The 20,531-nt window shown below is 51.9% G+C and overlaps 1 protein-coding gene across 1 annotated transcript in view; it reads left to right on the forward strand.

Annotated features, from left to right (window-relative positions):
- Window positions 1-20,352, forward strand: part of ALDH4A1 (aldehyde dehydrogenase 4 family member A1) — a 29,543-nt gene extending 9,191 nt beyond the window's left edge. The window contains exons 3-15 of the mRNA XM_031962746.1: window positions 4,042-4,134; window positions 6,797-6,844; window positions 7,087-7,242; window positions 9,073-9,222; window positions 9,305-9,379; window positions 10,438-10,625; window positions 12,455-12,528; window positions 12,968-13,164; window positions 13,483-13,530; window positions 14,275-14,427; window positions 15,169-15,290; window positions 15,940-16,058; window positions 16,690-20,352. Coding sequence (XP_031818606.1) covers window positions 4,042-4,134; window positions 6,797-6,844; window positions 7,087-7,242; window positions 9,073-9,222; window positions 9,305-9,379; window positions 10,438-10,625; window positions 12,455-12,528; window positions 12,968-13,164; window positions 13,483-13,530; window positions 14,275-14,427; window positions 15,169-15,290; window positions 15,940-16,058; window positions 16,690-16,802 — 1,536 coding nt within the window. The 3' untranslated portion in view covers window positions 16,803-20,352. The remainder of the gene's footprint in view (window positions 1-4,041; window positions 4,135-6,796; window positions 6,845-7,086; window positions 7,243-9,072; window positions 9,223-9,304; window positions 9,380-10,437; window positions 10,626-12,454; window positions 12,529-12,967; window positions 13,165-13,482; window positions 13,531-14,274; window positions 14,428-15,168; window positions 15,291-15,939; window positions 16,059-16,689) is intronic.
- Window positions 20,353-20,531: the final 179 nt, after the last annotated feature.

The raw sequence follows: 20,531 nt of genomic DNA on the forward strand, positions 1-20,531 counted from the left end.
AAAAACAAGCTGACTATGGACAAAATACTATTTTTGGGGGGCGGGAGGGTTTGCATCTCAGGGAAAAAAATGATCTGCTAGACAAATTATTATTCAGGAGATACAGCTGAATTAACCTTCAAAAAAAAAAAATAGTGGTTTTTTTTTCCATGAGTATGTTCTATAAGTTTATATCTTTCCTTAAGGGGAAACTTATTAAGAAAGCCTCAAAACTATCAGGCCTATTTTTTTTTTTTCAAAATGTATGCAAAGATAGTTTTCAACATTCACCCTTGCAAAACCTTGTGTTGCAAATTTTTTCTCCCTCCCTCCTGTTGATTTATGTTAAACGTGTACAGTTCTTTTATATGTATTTCTACAATTATGCTACACAAGAAAAATCAGATCAGAAAGTGGGGGGAGGGGAATGAAGAAGAAAACAAAAAGCAAGCAAACCACAACAAAAAAAAGTGAAAATGCTATGTTGTGATCCACACTTAGTTCCCACAGTCCTCTGTCTTGGGTGCAGATGGCTTTCTTCATCACAAATCTATTGGAATTGGCCTGAATCATTTCATTTTTGAAAAGAGTCACATCCAAAAAAAAAAAAAAAAAAAAAAAAAAAGAAAATGCTATTCACACCCAAAGAAAGAACTATGGAGTCTGAATGCAGATTGAAGTATATTCTTTTCATTTTTGTTTTTGTTCACATTTTTTCTTTTGTTCTATTGCTTCTTTCATAACATGACTAATGTGAAAATATGATTTATGATTGCACATGTACCTATATCACATTAATTCCTGTCTTAAGGAAGGGGAAGAGAGAAAAATTAAAAATGAATGTTGATATTTTCAAAAAAAAAAAAAAAAAGAAGAGTCACATCCCTCATGACCGATCATCACATAATCTTATAGCTGCTGTGTACAATATTCTTTTGGTTCTGTACACTTCAATCAGCATTTCTTCATATAAGTCTCTTTAGGCCTTTGTGAAATCATCCTGCGGATTGTTTCTTATATAACAGTAATATTCCATAACATTCATATTTTATTCACCCACTCTCCAACTGATAGGCATCACTCAGTTTCCAGTTCCTTACCACTACAAAAAGGACTGCTACAAACATTTTTGCACACGTGGGTCCCTTTCCCTTTTTTATGATCTCTTTGGGATACAGAGGCACTTACTGCTGGATCAAAGTGTGCACAGTTTGGTAGCCCTTTGGACTTATTTCCATATTGCTTTCCAGAATGGTTGAATCAATTCACAACTTTACCAACATGTATTAGTGTCCCAATTTTCCCACATCTTCTCCAGCATTTATTATTATCTTTTCCTGTCATTATAACAATAGTTTCCATCCATTCTATAATCCATATCCTCCATTAAGGGGAAGCTGTTATTGTAGTCCCCAAACCACCAACCCTAATTTTATAACATTCCAAAATTAATTTATACTTTTAATGCCATAACAAAGTACCAAGAGAATATTTTTTGGAACTTGATAAAATAATAAGAAAATTAATTTAGAAAAATAAAATATCTAGAATATCAAGGGAAATTATGAAAAAAAGAACAAAAGGGAATAGCACTTATAGACCTCACACTAGATTATGAAGCAGCAGCTATCAAAACATCTGGTTTGGTTAAAAAATAGAGAGACCAATGGAACAAACTAAATATGAGAGAATCAGGAACAGTGGAACTTAGTATCTCAATTGTTGGATAAAGTGGAGAACATAAATTAGCTAAGAAAAAGCTCTTTTATTTGATAAAAGTTGCTGGGAATGTTGGAAATCAGTTTGGCAGAAATTAGGCTTAGACCAACACCACAAGTTGTGGTGACCTTAATTATGTGACCTTAATAATCAGATTAGGAAAAAAAAAGTAGAAGAGAAGCAAATCATTTACCCCTCCTTGCTATAAGAAATAGATGTGTTCTTAAGCAAACAAAGGTTAGTTAATAGCAATTACAAAAGATAAAATTATTAAATTTGATTACATGAAACTGCAAAACTTTTGCATAAACAACATTAATGCATCTAGGATAAGAAGGGAAGCAGTTGAATGTAAATGATCATATAAACCACATTTTATCCTTTTAGTTCTCCATCTCTTCAAAAGGGGAAGGAGATAAATTTTTTCTTCTCTTTTATGGGGTCAAGTTTGGGGGCTAGTAGATTTTAAAATTTAGACTTGTTAGACTTTATATGGGTTCTGTGTCTTTGGTGGCTTAGCAGGGTGCTTAACACATAGTGGGGACATAATAGATCCTTGTTGATTAATTGTGGGCTGGTCAGGAGCCCTGAAGGCCCAAGCTGCCCTTATTAATATGGAGAAATCCAGTCCAGTTAACTAAACAGTGCCTGGAGGGCAAGAGATGTTTCTCTTTTGTCCTTATGTCCCTGATATCTGGCACAGGGCCTGAACAGTGTGGACTTTGGATAGGTGCTTGCTGATTGTTTTCCAAAACTGTTGGAGCCCATTCCACATGTAAGTTGAGGGAAGCTGATCTGAAAACATTATAAACTAAGAATGCTCCAGAAATGGGCACTGTCCTTGTTAGTCCTTACAGAAGAAAGCTCCATCCTTTTTTCTGCAATTCCCTTGTTGGGGGGGGGGGGGGCTGCCAGGAGGTCCCCTGTAGCCCTCAGCATCTGTGTAAGGCGGGCCCAATCCTGTCCGAGCTGTAGGGTTGCCAGCTTATCATCAGACTTCAGGATCTGAGTTTCCCTCTTGCAGTGAATCACTTTTTTGGTGAGAAGGTCTGTCTTGTGCTCAAGTGGAGCTCATCCATTTCAGGGCTCCTTTCAGAGATAGTGATTGCACCCTCCTCCCCTCTGTGCCAGGTCATCCTGTGAACCTTTTTCTGTACCTCCCTTCCAGTAAGGCCTCCCAGTGTTATTGGAGGCTCATTTCATTATCCTTTCTCTTACCTAGCCTAAGCTCTTCTGACGTTTGTTGGAGTCAGGATGATAAGGTTCAGCTCCTCTCGATTCCCGGTGGTCAGGAAATGACCAAATGAAGAGGTTCGGGGTTGTGTCCCCAAATGATGAGGTTTGGCACAGGGCAGGGAGTTGCCCCCTTCTGGCGGGCGCAGATCCTTCGTAAAGGAATTTACTACCCGAAAAGCTAGACTGGCAAAAAGAAGTTTATTATTGGTACTGGGGAGTCAGCCTTTGCTGTGCGTGAATAGAAAGGCTGAATTCCTTGGTGGCAAGGACCTGACAGAGATCTAAAGTTTTTAGCAGAAAAATGCTATCGTAGCAGAGAAAGTGAATAAGGTCTTGTTAGGAAAGTAGGAGAGAGATAGAGGGATAACGTTGAGGGAGAATGTCATTTCAGTGGGCAGAGGGTTGCAGCTTATGCCAAGGGGGGAGAGAGATTCCTTGGCATGGCATGCTAGGTCCTCTGCAAAGAATGAGGCCCAAGTTGTCTCTTTTTATAATTGAAGCCTAGGTTAGAAGCTGGGGGCAGTTTGAGCTGGAATCGGAATAGAAGATCTTGGAGTTGAAAGAGTGTCTCTAGGCTAATTTCAAACTCAATAGCGTTAGGTCCTGGACTCAACCAGTCCCACCCAGATAACAGAATGAAAACCACTTTATCTTGATTCCCTGGGGCGGGTCTCTCATGGGAGAGCTTCTCTGAGGGAGTTCCCAAGTTTTCCCCCCAAAGTCCAAGAGAGAGAGAGAGTTTTGGGGCTCCCCTCGTCATTGATTGACTCTTCTAGCCCTTTACTCCTGGCCTACTTAGGCCCATTGGATGGAAAGTCTGGGGGCCTGAGGTTCAGGTCCTGGTCCAGCTGCTAGCTTTCAGCATTTCCTTTTTTTGGGGTTCAGTTTGTAATAGGAAGAGTCTGTCTGATCTTCTTGTATTGTAGGTGGCACAGGACTGTCTCAGTGAGCTGAGCTTGCCACTGGCCCAAGCTGCTTTTGGTCCCACTGTTGGACCCTGCAGTTGAGAGCTTTCTGTATTTGTTGGGATGGAGTGGGGAGACCTGGTGTCTGTCTGACCCAGGAAGGATGGGTTTCCTTTGTTCATACTCGTGCTTCTCCACTTAGGCCTTGAAAGACCTGAAGAATAAGACAGAAGCCATTCCATGTGTCATTGGGGATGAAGAGGTGTGGACCTCAGACGTGCAGTACCAGGTCTCGGTGAGTGCTCGTGGACTGGGCCTGGGATGGCAGCTGGAGCTGGCCTCCTGAAGCGTCTCCTTCCAAGCCCATCTCTGGCTCTGGAGAGTCATTTCTCTGGCCTTTGCCTGGGCCAGGTGACTTCTGGTGGGATGGAGGATGCTGGTCTTGCAGCGCTCCTTGTGGCCCATAGCTTCCCTTTTCAAGCCTTGGGAACATGAGCCATTACTCAGTGACTCTTGAGGTAGTGAGTCTAGCTCAGCCAGGCCCAAGGATCCTCTTTTATACCGATGTGGGGAGGAGAAGCCTGGGGCTGGGAGGGGGTGCTCCTGGTCACCGGCCCTTCCGGGAAATCACTGCAAAGGAAGCTCTCCCCCCAGGGAAGCCGTCAGCAAGGAGTGGACAGAAGAGCTTTTAGGTCTTGACTGTGGGCCAAGTCCTTTGAAGGCGTGTACAAAGGGGAGCTGCTCTCTGCCTCGAGGAGCTTACCTTCTAATAAGCCTCTTCCATTAGCATCTGCCCAGTGTCTGCTTGGAAGCAGTGATCAGGCGGGGTAAGAGAAGGCCCCGCTGTCCCAGAGCTCCTGGTCTGGCCCAATGGGGGCTGGGGCATTAGCCCCAGAGAAATGCGTTAGACAGCAGTAGAATCAATTGGAATTGGTGGCAGGTTTAAAATCCAAGAGAGCTTCCTGGGAAAGCCTGCTGGAGTCTGAAGCTGGGGAGTTCTGAGCCAGGTGGGTGTCTGCACTAGAGATCCAGCACCAGGATGGTGGGGGAGTGGGGAGCAGGCTGCCCAGGAAGCCCAGTTGGGAACAGCAGGGCCAAATTTTTATGCTGTTCACCATGGGGTCAGGCCTCCCAATGGCTGCTGCTCGCCAGGGTGAGAGAGGTGGCCCAGAATCAAACCTCCAGCCCCCAAAATAAAGAAAGTGGTAGCAAAGCTGGGCTTGGAAGGGCAGGTAAGGATGAACAGGTCCCGAGATAGAGAAGGAGGGCCTAGGATGCTCAGCACCTGATGCCTGGCTCACAGTGGTGCCTAATAAGTGCTCATTGATCTGCTTTACAGTATAGAAGGAGGTCCAGTCCACTTAAAACAGGAGACAAACGCAGCAGAGAGATATTTGGAATTGGAAAGGAAGGCTTGCAAGTCTCTGCTTGTCACAGAAATGGGGGAGTTTGTGGTCATAGAGAGCTGTCTGCAGGGGCCCCCCTGCAGTATCCAGCAGGCCCTTGGGGCTACAACCTGCGGGTCACCTGCCTCCAGAGGCTTGTGGATAAGCTCGCTCTGCATGGGGCACCAGCTCTGTGTTCCAGAGATGTGTGTGTATATGTGTGTAGCCTTAGGGAGAGTGGAGGGATGGGCCCCCTCCCCAAATTTTCATTTTCCTCTTCCCTTTTTCTCCCCCCAACCCCTTTTCCCCCTCCCCCTCTTCCTTTTCTTCCCCCTTACTTCTCCCCCTGCCTTCCCATTGGGCAGCAGACACAGGTGGAAAACAGAGTTGGGGGGGGGGGCTGGGTCCCCTGGAGCCGAGGCAGGGGCCGTGCTCTCCATGCGGGACTCAGTTAGTTTGCTTCTGGTTTTGGAGCTTCAGTGTTTTCATCGGTAAAGTAGGGACTGTGTCCCAGCTATAGACTTGGTTCTGTGCTGTGGATTGTTCTCACTGGCTGACCGCTCTCTGAGCACAGTGTGGGGTTCAGAGATCTGCCTGCGTGCTAGACCTTGAGCAGGCTGGATTTGATCCCACGTCTGGGGATCCGGTCTCCTGGCGGGGAGGGCCCTTCCTCTGCCTCTGGTCTTGGAAGACCTGTCCAGGCTCACACAGGGGTGACTTGAGCCTTGACCTTCCTGACTTCCAGGACCACCCCTGTCGCTTCTGGGCTGGGCATAGAGTAAGTGCCTGATAGGGGCTTTAGTAGAACTGGGCTGAGTTTGAGTCCCAGGCCTTGTTTCCTGCCTTGGGGAGGCCATCCCCGTCTAGCTCGCAGCATCCTCCCCTGTACAAGAGGGATGGCCTAGCTGAGCTCCGAGGTGCCGTCCAGCCTGAGCTCTCTGGTTTTGTGACCTAGAAAAGAGAGTGCCATTGCTCGAGCTGCTTCAGAGCCTCAGCTCCCAGAGGGCAGGGATTCTGGCTCCCTAGTGCCTCACCCAGGGGGTGTCAGCAGAGCCAAGTTATGGAGGGTCCTGGGGCTGCTGGCAGGCTTCCCTCCTGGTGCTCTGGGGCTTTTGCCTACGATCTCTTGGTTTCTAGATTGTTTGCATGTGTAGGTTGGTGGGGGCTAACCCTCAGAGAAAATGAGTGGGGTCTTGGGAATGGGGTCGGGAGGATTGGGAGAAATTTTGAGCCCATCCTGCTTTATCGGGACTAAGTCCAGTGTAGGTCAGAGAAAAAGGGAGGCCTTGGCTCAGAATGAGGGGAGGCTGGGGAGGGAGAAGGAACTGAAGGCCTTGGCAGTGTCTATCAGAGCCCTTCTCTCCCTGTTACTTAAAGCTGCTTGTGGGAGGAGGTTGACTTGAGGAAGAAGTGAGCTGCTCCCATCCCCCCAGGTTCCTTCCAGTCCCACATTCTGTGACTGTCACTGCCGACAATGGGAATGTCCCTGGTGGCGAGATTAAATACGTGAAATCCTCAGAATTGTGGGGGCCCAGAGGGCTGTCTGTGACGGGGTGTATTCTTTCTCTGCAGCCTTTTAACCATGGACACAAGGTGGCCAAATACTGCTATGCTGACAAGGTGGGTACCTCTGCTCTCTCGCTCTTATTCTGTCCCCCCCATGCCCTGAACATTGTGGTGTGGGAACTGGGGTAAGGACCTTTTCTGCTTCCTCCACCTGTGGCAGCCGCCTCACCTGAGGTGAGAGCCCTCCTCACCACCCCACCTGTGTCCCAAGGGGCTTTGGTTCCTTGGGAGGGCAACAGGAGTCTTGCCCCTAACCCCAGGCAGGAGTATCACCCAGTTTCCTCTGACTTTTCCAGGCCCTCCTCAATAAAGCTATTGAGGCTGCCCTAGCTGCCCGGAAGGAGTGGGACCTGCGGCCCATCTCGGATCGGGCCCAGATCTTTTTGAAAGCTGCAGACATTCTGAGTGGCCCCCGAAGGGCAGAGGTCCTCGCCAAGACCATGGTTGGGCAGGTGAGAAATGAGCATTTGTTTGGGCCATAGAGTGTTGGGGAAGGAGGGGGCGATGTGCTCCCAAGAATAGGCACCTCTGGCTCAAGGAAAGAGAAAATATTATTTCCTCCTCTTAAATTTTGTTGGTGTCTTTTAACTTTGCTTTCATTTCTGAACATGGCCCTTTTCCCTCTGTCTAATGATCCATCCCTTGTAGCAAAGATTTAAAAAGAAAGGGAATAAGTAGTTCCTCAAAGCCGACATGCCTGTGGGCCGCCACACGCACGGAGAAGGCAGTGAGCATGTTTCCTCATGGCTTTGCCGGGCAGATGCTTGTGATCAGCCCAAAGCTTCTCTTCATGCCTGTGCTCCCGCCCGTCTGGCGTCACAACCCCCACTGTCCAGAGGGAGTCAGAGCCTCTGGGCAGCAAGACCTTATGGGGCTTGTAAGAAGGGCTTGTTGATTGATTGATTCTTCACTCCTCATTGAGAGAGAGCCCCTTGACAAGGAAGAGCCACCCTAGTGTCAGAGCTTCAAGCTCCCTTCTCCCTCCCCCCATACATGAAATGGGAGTCTCCCCTCTAGGATCCCCCTCCCCTAACAGGCCTCTCCAACATTGGCACTCCCCGAAATATGCTACCCAGGCTGCTTTGGGGCAGCTCTGACTTGTGAGATTTGCCTGATTCTGCCCTCTGGGCCCAAGCAGAACCAGACTAGTCCTTCAGACAACCTGAAGACAGACAGGGTGGTCCCCAGCCTCCCAAACCCAGGCCCAACACCCCCTGCTTCTTTCAGGTGACTGAGCCCCAGAGCCAGGAGTGATTGTAGGTGTTTTCTGGGCGCCTTCCCCTTGTTGCTATCCTTCCTAAAAGGGATGCCCCAGGCCTAGCCCTCTGTGCCTCAGGAGGTGCTTTCTGTGGGTCATGGTGGCCAGCCTTTGGTGAGGAAACTCTCTGTGCTCATTCAGGCCCGTCGCCAGGTCCTTGCCCAGGCTTTCCATTCTCAGACGACCTGCCAGGACCTGGACCTCACTGGCCCAGCCTTCTGGGCCCTAGCTAGGAGCTCTGAGAACTTTGGGAAAGATTGGCTGTCATCTCTCTTGGAGCTTCCATATAAAGTTTACTTAGGAAGCTGTGGACTTGGGGGTGGGAGGCAGAGATGGACAAAGTCACCTTGGTATCTTCCCAAGTCATTGAAGACCCTCAGCAGGACAGATGTGACCTTGGCGTTTTTGTGCTGCTCTAAGCGCCTCACAGCCATGGCCATGGAGCGGGTGTTCCCCTCCTCCCTGGCTGAGGGCAACCTTCTGGTCCTTGGGACCTTGATAGCCTTGGGACCCTGGGGCACCTCGTCTGCTGAGACAGGGCCAATGCTCATGCTACAGCTTGTTAGAGCTAAATCAGGCGGGCCCTGGGGAATCATCACAGAGCCAGGGTCTGTGGTCCCTTCACGGGAAGTGGACTTCAGATCTTCCCCACAATCTCGTGTGTTGCCTCCTTCCAGGGACTGACTTTTGTAGGGCTGGATGCCCGGACAGCCGGAAGGATTATGCCAAGTGTGGACTCCTTCCATCGATCGGCACATGACACATAAGCTAAAATAAGCAAAATCCTGGTCAGCAGGGGCACAAGTGGGTGGAGCAAGGAGTATCCCCATGCTGGCTTCCCTCAGGTTGGACAGGAGGACACGGTACCGGCTATCAGCCAGTGACCTAAGTGGGTATAAGTCCGGAGGCGCAGGAGCATTTTGGGGGACTTACCACGTAGGTGAGCTACCTCTGCCATCCCGGCCGTGCTCAGTGCTGGCCGTGCTGTTGAAACGAATCCCTCACCTTGTGGGGTTCTTTCCAGGGCAAGACTGTGATCCAGGCCGAGATTGATGCCGCTGCTGAGCTAATTGACTTCTTCAGGTTCAACGCCAAGTTTGCCATGGAGCTGGAGGGCGAAGAGCTCATCAGCGTACCTCCCAGCACCAACCGAGTGGTCTACCGAGGCCTGGAGGTAGCTCAGAGGGGCAGGAGCTGGGAGGGGGCCCCCTGCCTGCCCCGACAGCAGTGTGACCTCCCGGCCCCCTCTCCCGCAGGGCTTTGTGGCAGCCGTCTCTCCCTTTAACTTCACGGCGATTGGAGGCAACTTGGCTGGGGCTCCGGCCTTGATGGTGAGTGCAGGGAGGGCCGGGGGCCCCCATCACCTCTGCCAGGAGGGGCTCAGGGGCGGGCGGGGGCAGAAGGGCTTTCTCCCGTCCCTTCTTCGGGACCAGGCTTGGCCAGCATCATTTCACACCAGTCATTTTTGATTGTTTTCCACAAGCATTTATGGTTGCGAGCTGGGCGTCTGGCAAAGGGCAGGGAGCACAGAGAAAGGCAGAGGCTGGTCCTTGCCCTTGAGGGGCTTCTAGTCTAATGGGGGAGACCACAAGAATGAAGGTTCTAGGTTTGCCCGGGCCTGTCAAGAAGGCCTGAATCCAAACCAGCTTCAGACACGCATTAGCTGTGTAATTCTTGGCAAGTCACGCAACTCTGCCTGCCCCCGTTTCTTCACCTGGTAAAATGGAAATAACAGCATCTACCTTGGCAGGTTGTTGGGGAGATTAAATGACTGTGCTTAGCATAGTGTCTGGCATATAGTAGGTCTAATATAAGTGCTTATTCTGTCCCCTTTTCTCTCCCCCAAACCCCCATATTGAAACACCGTCTACAAGAGTTGGGTTAATCCAAGATTCTGTGGCATTTTTAATGTGATTAGAATCATTCAGTAAGAATTCAGTGAGGGCCACTTTAAGCCAGCTGGGTCCTGGGGCCCTCAAGGAGCTTCTATTCTAATGAGGGATGTCTAGGGAGAAGTGGGAATCAAATGGGTTGGAAGGCATTTCAGGAAAGGGTCAAAGGATGCTAGGCCCAGAGCTGGAAGGGCTTCAGGCTAGACTTTCATTTTACAGAGGAAGGAACGGAGTCTTTGAGAGTCTTTGGCCACCTCCAGAAGTTCGCTTCTTTTAGGAGACCCAGTGCTAGGTCCTTGCAGGGGAGGAGCCGGGGTGAAAGCAGGAAAGAGAGTGAGAGGGCCGGTCTGCACTTTGTGGCAAGTGTGGTCCTCTCAGCAGAATCACAGCGTTTATGTGGCACCTACTGGGTGCTGGGCACCAGGCTGGGCGCTGCGGAAGCCTCGTCTCCTTTGGTCCTCACAACAATCCTGAGACGGGGCTACGATTATCCCCAGGGCAACGTGGTGATATGGAAGCCCAGCGACACAGCCATGCTGGCCAGCTATACCGTTTACAAAGTCCTCCGAGAGGCCGGCCTCCCTCCAAACATCATCCAGTTTGTCCCAGCCGAAGGGCCCGTCTTTGGGGACACGGTCACCAGCTCGGAGCACTTCTGTGGGCTCAATTTCACTGGCAGTGTGCCGTAAGTCTGATGGGGGCCGGGGAGGGCAGCCAGGGAGGAGGGGATCCTCCAGGCGTGGCTGAGCAGAGTCTGGGAGAATGGGCCCTGGAAGTTGGAGGGGGGGATCTGTGTCCAGAATGGGGAGGTAGAAGGGCAGCTGGAGGGCACAGAGCACCGGCCCACGAGTGAAAAGGGTCTCCTCCTCAGCTATCCGGCCTCAGACACTTAACTGTGCGATCCTGGACAAGTCACTGAACCCCAATGGCCTCAGAAAACCCCCCAAACCCAAAGCCAGACAAACAGAATGGGGAGGTAGCAGTGCATGGGCCACCCTGGCCTGGCCGTGTCTGGAGCACCGTGCCCACGTCTTGGTGCCCCAGGAGCGACAGTGGCTGTCTGGAGAGTGCCCTGAGCACAGCAGGGCCCTAATGGCACGAAGGGTGGTCCCAGGCATGGGGAGCAGCCTGTGGAAGGTGGGAGGGGGATCCTGCTGGGCCCCAGGGAGCTGAGGAGAGGCAGAGGGAGGTCTGCCGTGAGGAGGAACGCCTGCATAGAGCCTTCATAAAGTGAGGGTGAGCTTCCATCGTTGGGGTATTCAGGCGGGGGCTGTTTTTTTGGGTCAGCGTAAAGGCAATCCCTGTTCCCCACAGGGGTCGGAGCAGGCCCCAATGGACTGTGGGTGGCCATCATTGCTGGGGCTGCTGGCCTGCTCGGGGCCCCCACACTCCAGCCTGTCCTCTCTCTTCCCCCGAACTTCTTCCCTAGCCTCTGTTCAGGGCTTTGGGGTCCCCAGGGCACCCCTTCTTCTTGTGACCGCTCAGTTCTGTCTGTCTCCTGCTCCCTGACCCTGGGCCTCTGGCCGTGGGGTTTCCTTGGCACTGATACTGGAGCAGTTCTCCTTGGCGAACAGGGGAAGGGACTGGCCCAGTCACCCAGCTAGAAAATGTCTGAGGCTGGCTTTGGACTCGGCTCTCCCTGCCCCCTGCCCAGGGCTCTAGTTGCTGGGATTTTGTATCTCCTTTTCTACTGTACTTTGGGAGCTTCTTGGCCCCCCTGGCCTTGCCCCTTCCTAGGCAGCCAGAGCCGGCCTCCAGAAGTGGGAGCTGATACAGGCGAGGAATCGGGGGCCTGAGTTCAGGGGTCAGCCGTGACACTAAATGCCCTTGTCTCAGGGCAGGGGGGCTCCCTGAGCCTCAGCTGACTCTGAAATGAGGGGCTCAGACTACAGCTTCAGAATCCTTCCCAGCTCTGGTTTGGCGCAGTGCGTTTTGAAGCCCCCCACTCTTGGATCTCTTCCTGACGTTCTGTGATATTCCTGGCCGTCCTGGTCTTGGGCACGTCCCACCCCCGCCGGTGCCTCCACCGGGAGGATGTGCCCAGCTCCCACGGGCAGAACTGCTGAAGAGGGCTGTTTTCCAGGAGTCCTCGCTTCTGCCCCCACAGGCACCAGCCTATTAAGGAGGGGAACGGGCAAGGCTGGCTGCTGCCATGCTTTGATGAGTGTCAGGACTCCGAGGTAGGAAGCCATAAATTAGTATTAGGCGCTGTGTCGCCTGCAAGGAGGCGATTAGCATTTTTATTGTCTGGTGCCACTAGGGTTGGTCACACTGCGGGCCCAGGGGAGGAGGAGCCGGAGGCCTTGTGGATACAGTGCTGGAGACCCGCTCCCCGGAGGCCCTGCTGCCCATTCCCTGCCATCGAGACCCTCCCTTCTGCCCTGGCCGCCACGCTGAGCGCTCCTCTCTGAGGGGGCTCCTGGTGCAGGGCCCACCCGGCTGAGGGGACTGCTAGCTTATCTCTGAAGCAGCAGGGCCCTTCCTTCCTGACCTTCTCCTGTGTGACTCTTTCAGGACTTTTAAACATCTATGGAAGCAGGTGGCAAACAACCTGGATCGTTATCACACCTTCCCACGTTTGGCAGGAGGTAAGGCTGCCCCTAGCTTGGCATCCCTCCCAGATCTGACCTCTTGGGTTCTAAGGGCCCTCCCAGCTCTGACCTCCTGGTTCTAAGGACCCTCCCAGCTCCGACATTCTCTGTTCTTTGAGGTCTTCTCTGGTCTTTAGAAAACCTCTGTTGGGTACATCCCTATTAGGCAATTTGTTCCTGACAAGTGTGACAGAAGAGTCTCATGCACCTAGGTCCCAGAGGTCATGTGATGCAGGGGATTTGGGGTCTGTGCCTGATTCAGATTCCCATTTTCATTCCCTTTGAAAGCCTCAGCTTTCTCTGGTCCCTTCCACCCCAAAGTCCTCTGGTCCTTCCTTAATCTCATCTCTAACAGGACCTTGAGATCCCTCAGAGGCAGCCTTCCTTCCTCTGGCTCGAGGGTCCCTCACCTTTTCTCCCCCTCCCTTTCCCCCAGAGTGTGGCGGGAAGAACTTCCATTTCGTCCACAGCTCGGCAGATGTGGCCAGTGTGGTGAGCGGGACGCTGCGCTCTGCCTTCGAGTATGGCGGTCAGAAGTGTTCAGCCTGCTCCCGCCTCTATGTTCCGGACTCGCTGTGGCCCAAGATCAAAGATCAGCTCCTGGAAGAGCACAGCCGGATCCGAGTGGGAGATGTGAGCGGCCCTTCTGTCAGTGGGCTTCTGGGCTCAGGCTGTGCCTCGGGGAGCTCTTGCCCCCACAGCTTGGCTCTTTGCAGTGTGGGCCTTTGCTTTACTCTTCCATCCCCCAGGGAGGACATGGGAGAAGGCCTCACCTTTTCCCCGGCCCAGGCCCCTCTCTGTTCCTTCTCTGGGGCTTTGGTGGGCCTGGGGCAAGCTTCCCCATTGCCCAGCTGCTGGGCACTGGGGCGCCAGGAGGGCCGAGGCTGGGAGAGCTCCTGACCTCGGGCTCCCCAGTGACGTGTTTTTCTTCTTTCCCTTGGCCCCCTCTAGCCTGTGGAGGATTTTGGGACATTCTTCTCGGCCGTCATCGATGCCAAGGTAAGAAGCCTTGTTTCCTCCAGGGGTTGGGGTCGGGGCTTTGGGGCAGCTTCTGGTCTGACCCAGAGTCTGTCCTGCCTTCCCGTCTCCGGGCTTGGAGGATAGTGGTGGGCACATTGGCCCCTGGGGAAGCTTCCAGTCTGAGAGGGGAGATGGCCCTTGTCCTCAGGGAGCCCTTAACCTGCACGGGTCACAGGGCCCCCTTTGATAGAGAAAAGGGCATTTTTGTGTTACTCTTTCTGTGTAGCACTGAGCGGGCAAATAGGAAACAGCCCTGCCCCCAGAGCTCCCAGCTTTGGGCTCATCGCTGAGGGGCAGTGGGGGGAGGGGAGAGGCGCTTCCTGGGCAGCTGAGGGGACACAGCAAGGGGCCCCCTGGAAGGCTGGCAGTGTGACCGCCCTGGGGGCCCAGGGTAGGAGGAGCGACAAGGCACCTACCGCCTTCCCCATTGTGAAAAAAAGCGCAGACCAGAAACGGCCTTCAGAACTGCGAGTCACCCACGGGTCCACAAGCATTTATTGAGTTCTTATTGGATGCTCGCCTCTGGCAGGTTGACCCCAAGCCTCACAGCAGGGGGAGGCCAGGGAGCTTTGGCTTTGGCCAGCATGGGGAAGAGCGGAGGGTCTAAAGAGCCTCTCCCTGAGGCTGCAGCTGGGCCAGAGTCTGTGGAGCCTTGTATGGTCTGTGGCCCCAGGGAGGGCAGCCTCCCAGCCCCAGTCTCCCTGAACCTTTATTTCTTCCCAGTCTTTTGGTCGCATTAAGAAGTGGCTGGAGCATGCCCGGTCCTCCCCCAACCTCAGCATCCTGGCTGGGGGCCAGTGTGATGACTCTGTGGGCTACTTTGTCCAGCCCTGCATCGTGGAGAGCAAGGACCCGAAAGACCCCATCATGAAGGAGGTGGGTAGGGGAGGGCCTGGGCCTGGACATGCCAGGGGACAGGCAGGTGGAGGCTGGGACAGAGCTCCTCTTCGTACTGTGGGGAAACTGAGGCCTCCAAAGGGAAGGGGCTCTTTGTTACAAAGGGAGTTGCTCCTCAGACAAGAGTCCTAGCCATGTCTGCACGGCTCTGCTCCCCAGAGGAGCCTGGCCCAGCTCATTCCACATCAAGGAGCCTTTCTCAGGCACAGTGGGGTCTCAGGAGAATGGGGGAAGAGCATATACCCTCCTGGCACTGGAGACTAGTCGGGATTCCTGGAATCAAAAAAATGGCAGTGCTAGAACCTAGAACCCAGGAGGTCAGAGCTGGGAGGAACCTTAGAACCCAGGAGGTCAGAGCTGGGAGGAACCTTAGAACTCAGGAGGTCAGAGCTGGTTCTGTCTCTGCTTTCAGATTGTAGAAGTGCATATTAGAGAAGGGACTTGCCCAGAGTCACTCTGGGGAAATTCTTCCAAGCAGTCTTGGGGGTGGCCTTTGGCCCCAGCTGTAGGTGGCTAAGGAGGATATAGAAGATGATGTTTAGAGCCTCTGCCCACTGGGTTGGGCGGCTACAGGCTGGGGTGACCCAAACCTGGCTCAGGGGGATTTAGGAAAGATTTGGGGCCATTCCTGCTTTGGGGAGCCTGGAGGCACGGGCCCATCCCGGCCCCCCGCCAAGCCGCCCAGCTTCCCCCTGACCAGGGCCACCTCTTCCTTCTCAGGAGATCTTCGGGCCCATCCTGACTGTTTACGTGTACCCAGAAGGCCAGTACAAGAAGACTCTGCAGCTGGTGGACAGCACCTCCCCCTATGGCCTCACGGGGGCAGTGTTTGCTCAGGATAAGTGAGTGGGCCTGCTTGGGCCGGACCAGGACCATCTTCCCTGTGTCTGTTTGGCCCCTAGGAGAGAGCTGGCTCTGGTGCCAGATAGAACACACTCCAGCCGCCCACCTGTCCTCCTGAGATCTTGCTCCTGGCTCTTAGAAGCCTTGATTGTCAGAGCCCGGAGGGACCAAAAGGGGAGGTTTGGAACAGCCGAGCTCAGAGACATCCTGGGGACATTCTAGGCTAGCTGGTCCTCTTCTGGCCCCATCCCAGACATTTTGCTCCATGACCACGGGAATAGCCACAAAGTTTCTCCTATTGAGGAGGTCGGGGAGTGAGGAGAAGCCATCTGGGAATTGAAAGGGGACTCTCAGGTTAGGTGGGGGCTTCCTCCCCCCTCCCCATTTCTGCAGTGAGCAGGGGACTGTTTGTTCTTCCCCTTTGGGGAAAGTTCCTCCCTCACTGACTCTGATTGCTGGAGCTGTTGTTGATTTCTGTGGCCCTGACCTCTTTTGCTTTGGCCAAAGGAAGGAGGATGGGAGGTGGCTCACTTGGACCAGAGGATCTGTAGGACCCCTTTGGGGGCTTCCTCCTGAGCCCAGGGCTGAGAGAAGGGGACATATGGGTTGGGCTGATTGTCCGCTTTCTTCCTTTCTTCTCCCTGGAAGGAACGTCATTCGGGAGGCCACAGATATGCTGAGGAATGCAGCTGGCAACTTTTACATCAATGACAAGTCCACGGGCTCAGTGGTGGCTCAGCAGCCCTTTGGGGGCTCCCGGGCATCAGGTGAGCCCCTGTGAGCTGAAGAAGATGGGGCAAAGAGTGTCAGAGCCGGGAGGGCCCTTAGAACCCAGGAGGTCAGAGTTGACCTTTTGAACACAGGTTCTTTCAGATTCTGTCAGTCTCAGAAATCATGTGCAGCCTCATTTTGTAGATGAGGAAGCTCAGGTCTGTAGAAGTGGTGATGGCCACAGATGTGTGTGTAAGAGCCAGGCTTGAGCCGAGTCCAGATCTTTGAACTTTTCTGCCCTGTGTGTTTGGTCTCTGACACTGCCTCCGAGAAGCCCTGACTAACCATTCCTGGCTTGTCATTGTCTTGTTCCAGTCTAACCCACTCCTGTTTCCTGGATCCCTAACATTTGATCCGTCTCTTTCTCTCTCCTCTTGGTTTCCCCCCTTTCCTTGCTTGGGTGATTCTTCCCTTTTCATGCTCAGCCAGTCCCTCCCCAAGAGAATTCACTTGGGTTATTTCATCCTCAGCAGTTCAAGTCAAGCACCCCACAAGCCTCCTGACCCTCCCAATGAGGGCTGGGCTGTGCCTGGAACCCCAGCTGGGCCTTAGTTACCTCCATCATGCCCTAACATTGATGCCTCTTAGTTCCACGTTTTCTTCTGAAAGCCTTCTCTCTTTAAACAGGCACAAACGACAAGCCAGGTGGCCCTCATTACATCCTTCGCTGGACCTCACCCCAGGTCATCAAGGAGACCCATGCTCCCCTCGGGGACTGGAAGTATTCCTACATGCAGTGAGCCTTGGGAGCCTGCTCCCCATCCGTCCCAACTACTGACTACTTGTCTGCCCGCACTGTTCCTTCTCCCCCACCTCCCAGCCCTGGGGCAGGGCTCAGCCTCTTGGTGGTGATGTCCATGCTCATGCTCTCAGTGCCTGCCAGTTCTCCTAGCTCAGGCCATGGAGGCCCCCATCATGAATGATGGGTTGGGCAGCATCTGGAACGAGATACCTGGGGATGGATTGTCCTGCCCTGCCCCTGACTCTATGCTTTTTGCACATCCCTGTCCCACCCACAGGGTTTTGTCCTCCAGGGCAAATGTGGACTTAATTTCTCTCACCCCTTAAGGGCTGTCACTGAATTCTCACCAGAGCCTTAAGCACTTCATCTCAGAAATTCACCTTTAACTAATGGTTCTTAGTGATGGTGACCCACTTGCCTTGTTTCTCCCTCTTGGGTCTTTTCCTCTCATATATGGAACCTGTTTCTCTGTTGGTAAATGTAGAGCCTCCTTTCTCTCTCTCTATAGGCCCTTCCTAGTCTACCTCAGCCCAGTCGGACGGGACCAGGGCCTAGGATCTGCCCTCTCAGGCACTTTGGTGGCAGGCTGGGTGCAGACTAGGAAATAGCCTAAGGGGTTCAGCTGGCTTCCTCCTTCTCCTTCCTTATCTCTCTGGTTTGGTTGGGAGGGTGGGAGCAGGGCCTGTGCAGCCTTGTGCCCCATCTTGTGGTGGCTGGAGTTTAGCTCGGGTCCCTTGGGCTCCTGGTGGCAGCCCTTCCAAGGATGCCAGGTTCCAGCCACCTCTGGCCTTGAAGCGTGCTCACCCCTGGGGATGGAGAAGCCCGTAATGTGCCTACAGGGAGTTGGCCCAGCTCCTTGGGCTCCCACTTGTACGCCTGCTGCCCTTGGAATTCCCTGACTTCCAAATGCAGGCACTGGCTGAGCTTGGGTACAGCACTTCCATCTCTCTGTGCCTTGGTTTCCTCACCAGACAGTTATCCAGTTAGCCTGGATCCATCTGATGCCGCCAGTCGGTCCCCCACTTGATGGGTTCCCATGTGAGGTCAGAGTGGGGTCCTGGGTATTGAGTGGATCCTGAGGTCTGATTGGGCTTTTAGGCTACTTTGCTCCTGGGGGTGCAGTGGGAGTCAACAGAACGGCCGGTTTTGGTGTCCTCTGGAGTCTGAGAACACAGCGTCCTTGTTGGCCATTCTGGGATCGCCTCCCTAGCACGAGTCAGCCTGTGGGTCACGCTGGCCCGGGGGAGAAGGGACTCCTGTGGTTTTTGCTTCGGCCCGAGGGGGTCTTTTTCTGTGATAGAGATGGAGTGGAAGAAGAGCCTTGGCTTGGTTCTGGACTGCGGCTTGGGGCCTGGGTTTGTGCTGGGTGCTGCCCGCTGCCTAATAAAATCTGGGTGTTTGTGAGAGCCCTTCTGGAGGTGAGCACTTGTGAGGCAGAGCTGCCTGCTCCCTCCTGCAGGGCTGCGCCCAGGCTTAGATGAGGAAACAGTGTTTATCAAGCACTGCTGTGTCACAGAGAAAGGCCCCTGCCCTATGGGAGGAAGCAGGAACCTTTTGGACAGTGTAGGACTCGGAACAGGAGAGTGGTTGTCAGAGGGTGGGCTGGGAGAGTTATGTTGTTATTGCAGACTTTAAAACATTCTAGTAACATCTTTATTATCATATGTAGACATTATGGTCACATTGTTACAATGATTCAAAACTACTGTGAAAGGATAAAAAATGCCATCCATACCCAGAGAGAGAACTGGCTGTGTCTAAATACAAATTAAAGCATAATTTTTTTTCTTGAAGATTTTTGGGGAGGTGGGATGGGGTGTAGATATATTTTCCTTTGCAACGTAACTTCTATGGAATTGTTTTATACAACTTCACATGGGCCTTCTCAATGCGGGGGGTGACGAGGAACGGAGAGAATCTGGAACTCAGAATTTTAAAAACGTAAAAAATACAGTTTTACATATAACTGGGGAAAAATAAAAATGTTAAAAACATAAAATTGTCTATTACATATATACACCACCCTCAAAAACATTAGCTATAGAGGACAGGAACTCTGAAAAAGCGTACTTGAATCAACAACAGTAGACTGCTTATAGTTAAGCGCCTATTCCTTGTGAGATAATGGTTCTTTAAACATACGCTTGATGTGATATGGTGATGTAATGGTTGCACATGCTCAGTTGCTGTAGTGCTGTAATTGTAATTTAAGGGCTGGAAGGACACAGAAGAGTCTGTTAGACACAGAGAAGGCTCCGGATTCCATTTTTGACCAGCCTCGTGGTGGCTCTCCTGCCTTCATCACTTCACCTAAAGACAAAGGCCTATCGAGAGGTCCTCCAGAAAGCTAGTCCAGTTATTACAATTAGCCATAAAGAAAAAAATTTGTTCCTAAAAAAGGGAAAATATACATTTAGTTTCTCCCAATTTTGTCATATTCTTTCAAGTCTAAAAACTTGAGTGTGTATTCCTAGTGGCAAAAAATTTTTAGCTGTGAACAGAGTTTTGAGAACAATTGGCTTAGTGGAATGTCAGCCGGGAGGGCCGTTAAAACCCAGGATGTCAGAGCTGGGAGGCCCTTAGAATCCTGAATGTCAGAGCTGAGAGGGACCATAGAACCAGGAGGTCAAAGTTGGGAGGGCCCTTAGAACCCAGAATGTCAGAGCTGAGAGGGACCTTAGAACCCAGGAGATCAGAGTTGGGAGGGCCTTTAGAACCCAGGAGGTCAGAGCTGGGAGGGTCTTGATCTAATTCAGCCACTGTTTAGGGATGAGGAAATATCTGGATGGGTTCAGTTACTCCTTCACAGGCACACAATATCAACTAGGAGGCATCTTGGATCCAGCAGTCAGACTTCCCTTCTAGAGGGATCTGGAACGCTATTCAGTGACTGTTGGTCCCCTAGCAGAGCTGAGCCTACAACAATTTTCCCAATGATCTTGGCTGCTGTTTTTCTCCAAAGTTGCCTTTCAGCCAGCGAGGACAAGAGCTTTTCTGGGTGCATGTTTGCTCATCGCTAGTTCCTGCTCTGGTTTTCGTTCTTATCACAGCCAAGTGTCCGTTGGGAGGGGCCCAACCTCCTGGAAAGCAGTCCTAATGTGGCAGCCACTTTGCATGTGTATAAAGTAAATCCCCAGGTCCCAAAAACCAAAGGAGTCTCTTCATTTTCCTACTTCAGCTGAGGGGACCTGGGCAAGGACCATTTGACTATAAATGGGTGTTTCTGCTGCGACTGTCACGCCTCATGACCATGACAGGCGGGGCTCCTGTAAGGAAATGAAGAGGGCACCTGCATCAGCTTCTTTCAGGAGGGATGGCCAGAGTGATTCTTGGGAACTGGGGCCCAGCAGGAGAGGGGAAGGTGGAGGATCACAGGTTGGACGGAACTCAATGCCCATCTGTTTTTTGCGATAGAATTCCTTCCTTTGTCCAAAGACCCCTGATAAAAGGAGACTCTGAACTGCCAAAACTTACGGTCAGACACACTGAGATCTTGTTTTGTTTTGCTTGACTATGTTACCAAATGATAAAAGTTCACATTTATATGATACTTTAAAGTTTGCAAATTATATTTATTTGATTTGATTTTTGCAATGATCTTGAGAGGTTAAATGCTGTTGATATTCTTGTTTCACAGATGAGTCTCAGAGAGAGTCAAAGGAAGGTTTTTCCTTTCTCCAAGACTGACTTTCTACTATGCCACTTAGATGCTGCAATTGTTAAAAAT

This window comes from Sarcophilus harrisii, chromosome 3 (genome assembly GCF_902635505.1).
Source record: "Sarcophilus harrisii chromosome 3, mSarHar1.11, whole genome shotgun sequence".
In the NCBI taxonomy this organism is placed as follows: domain Eukaryota; kingdom Metazoa; phylum Chordata; class Mammalia; order Dasyuromorphia; family Dasyuridae; genus Sarcophilus; species Sarcophilus harrisii.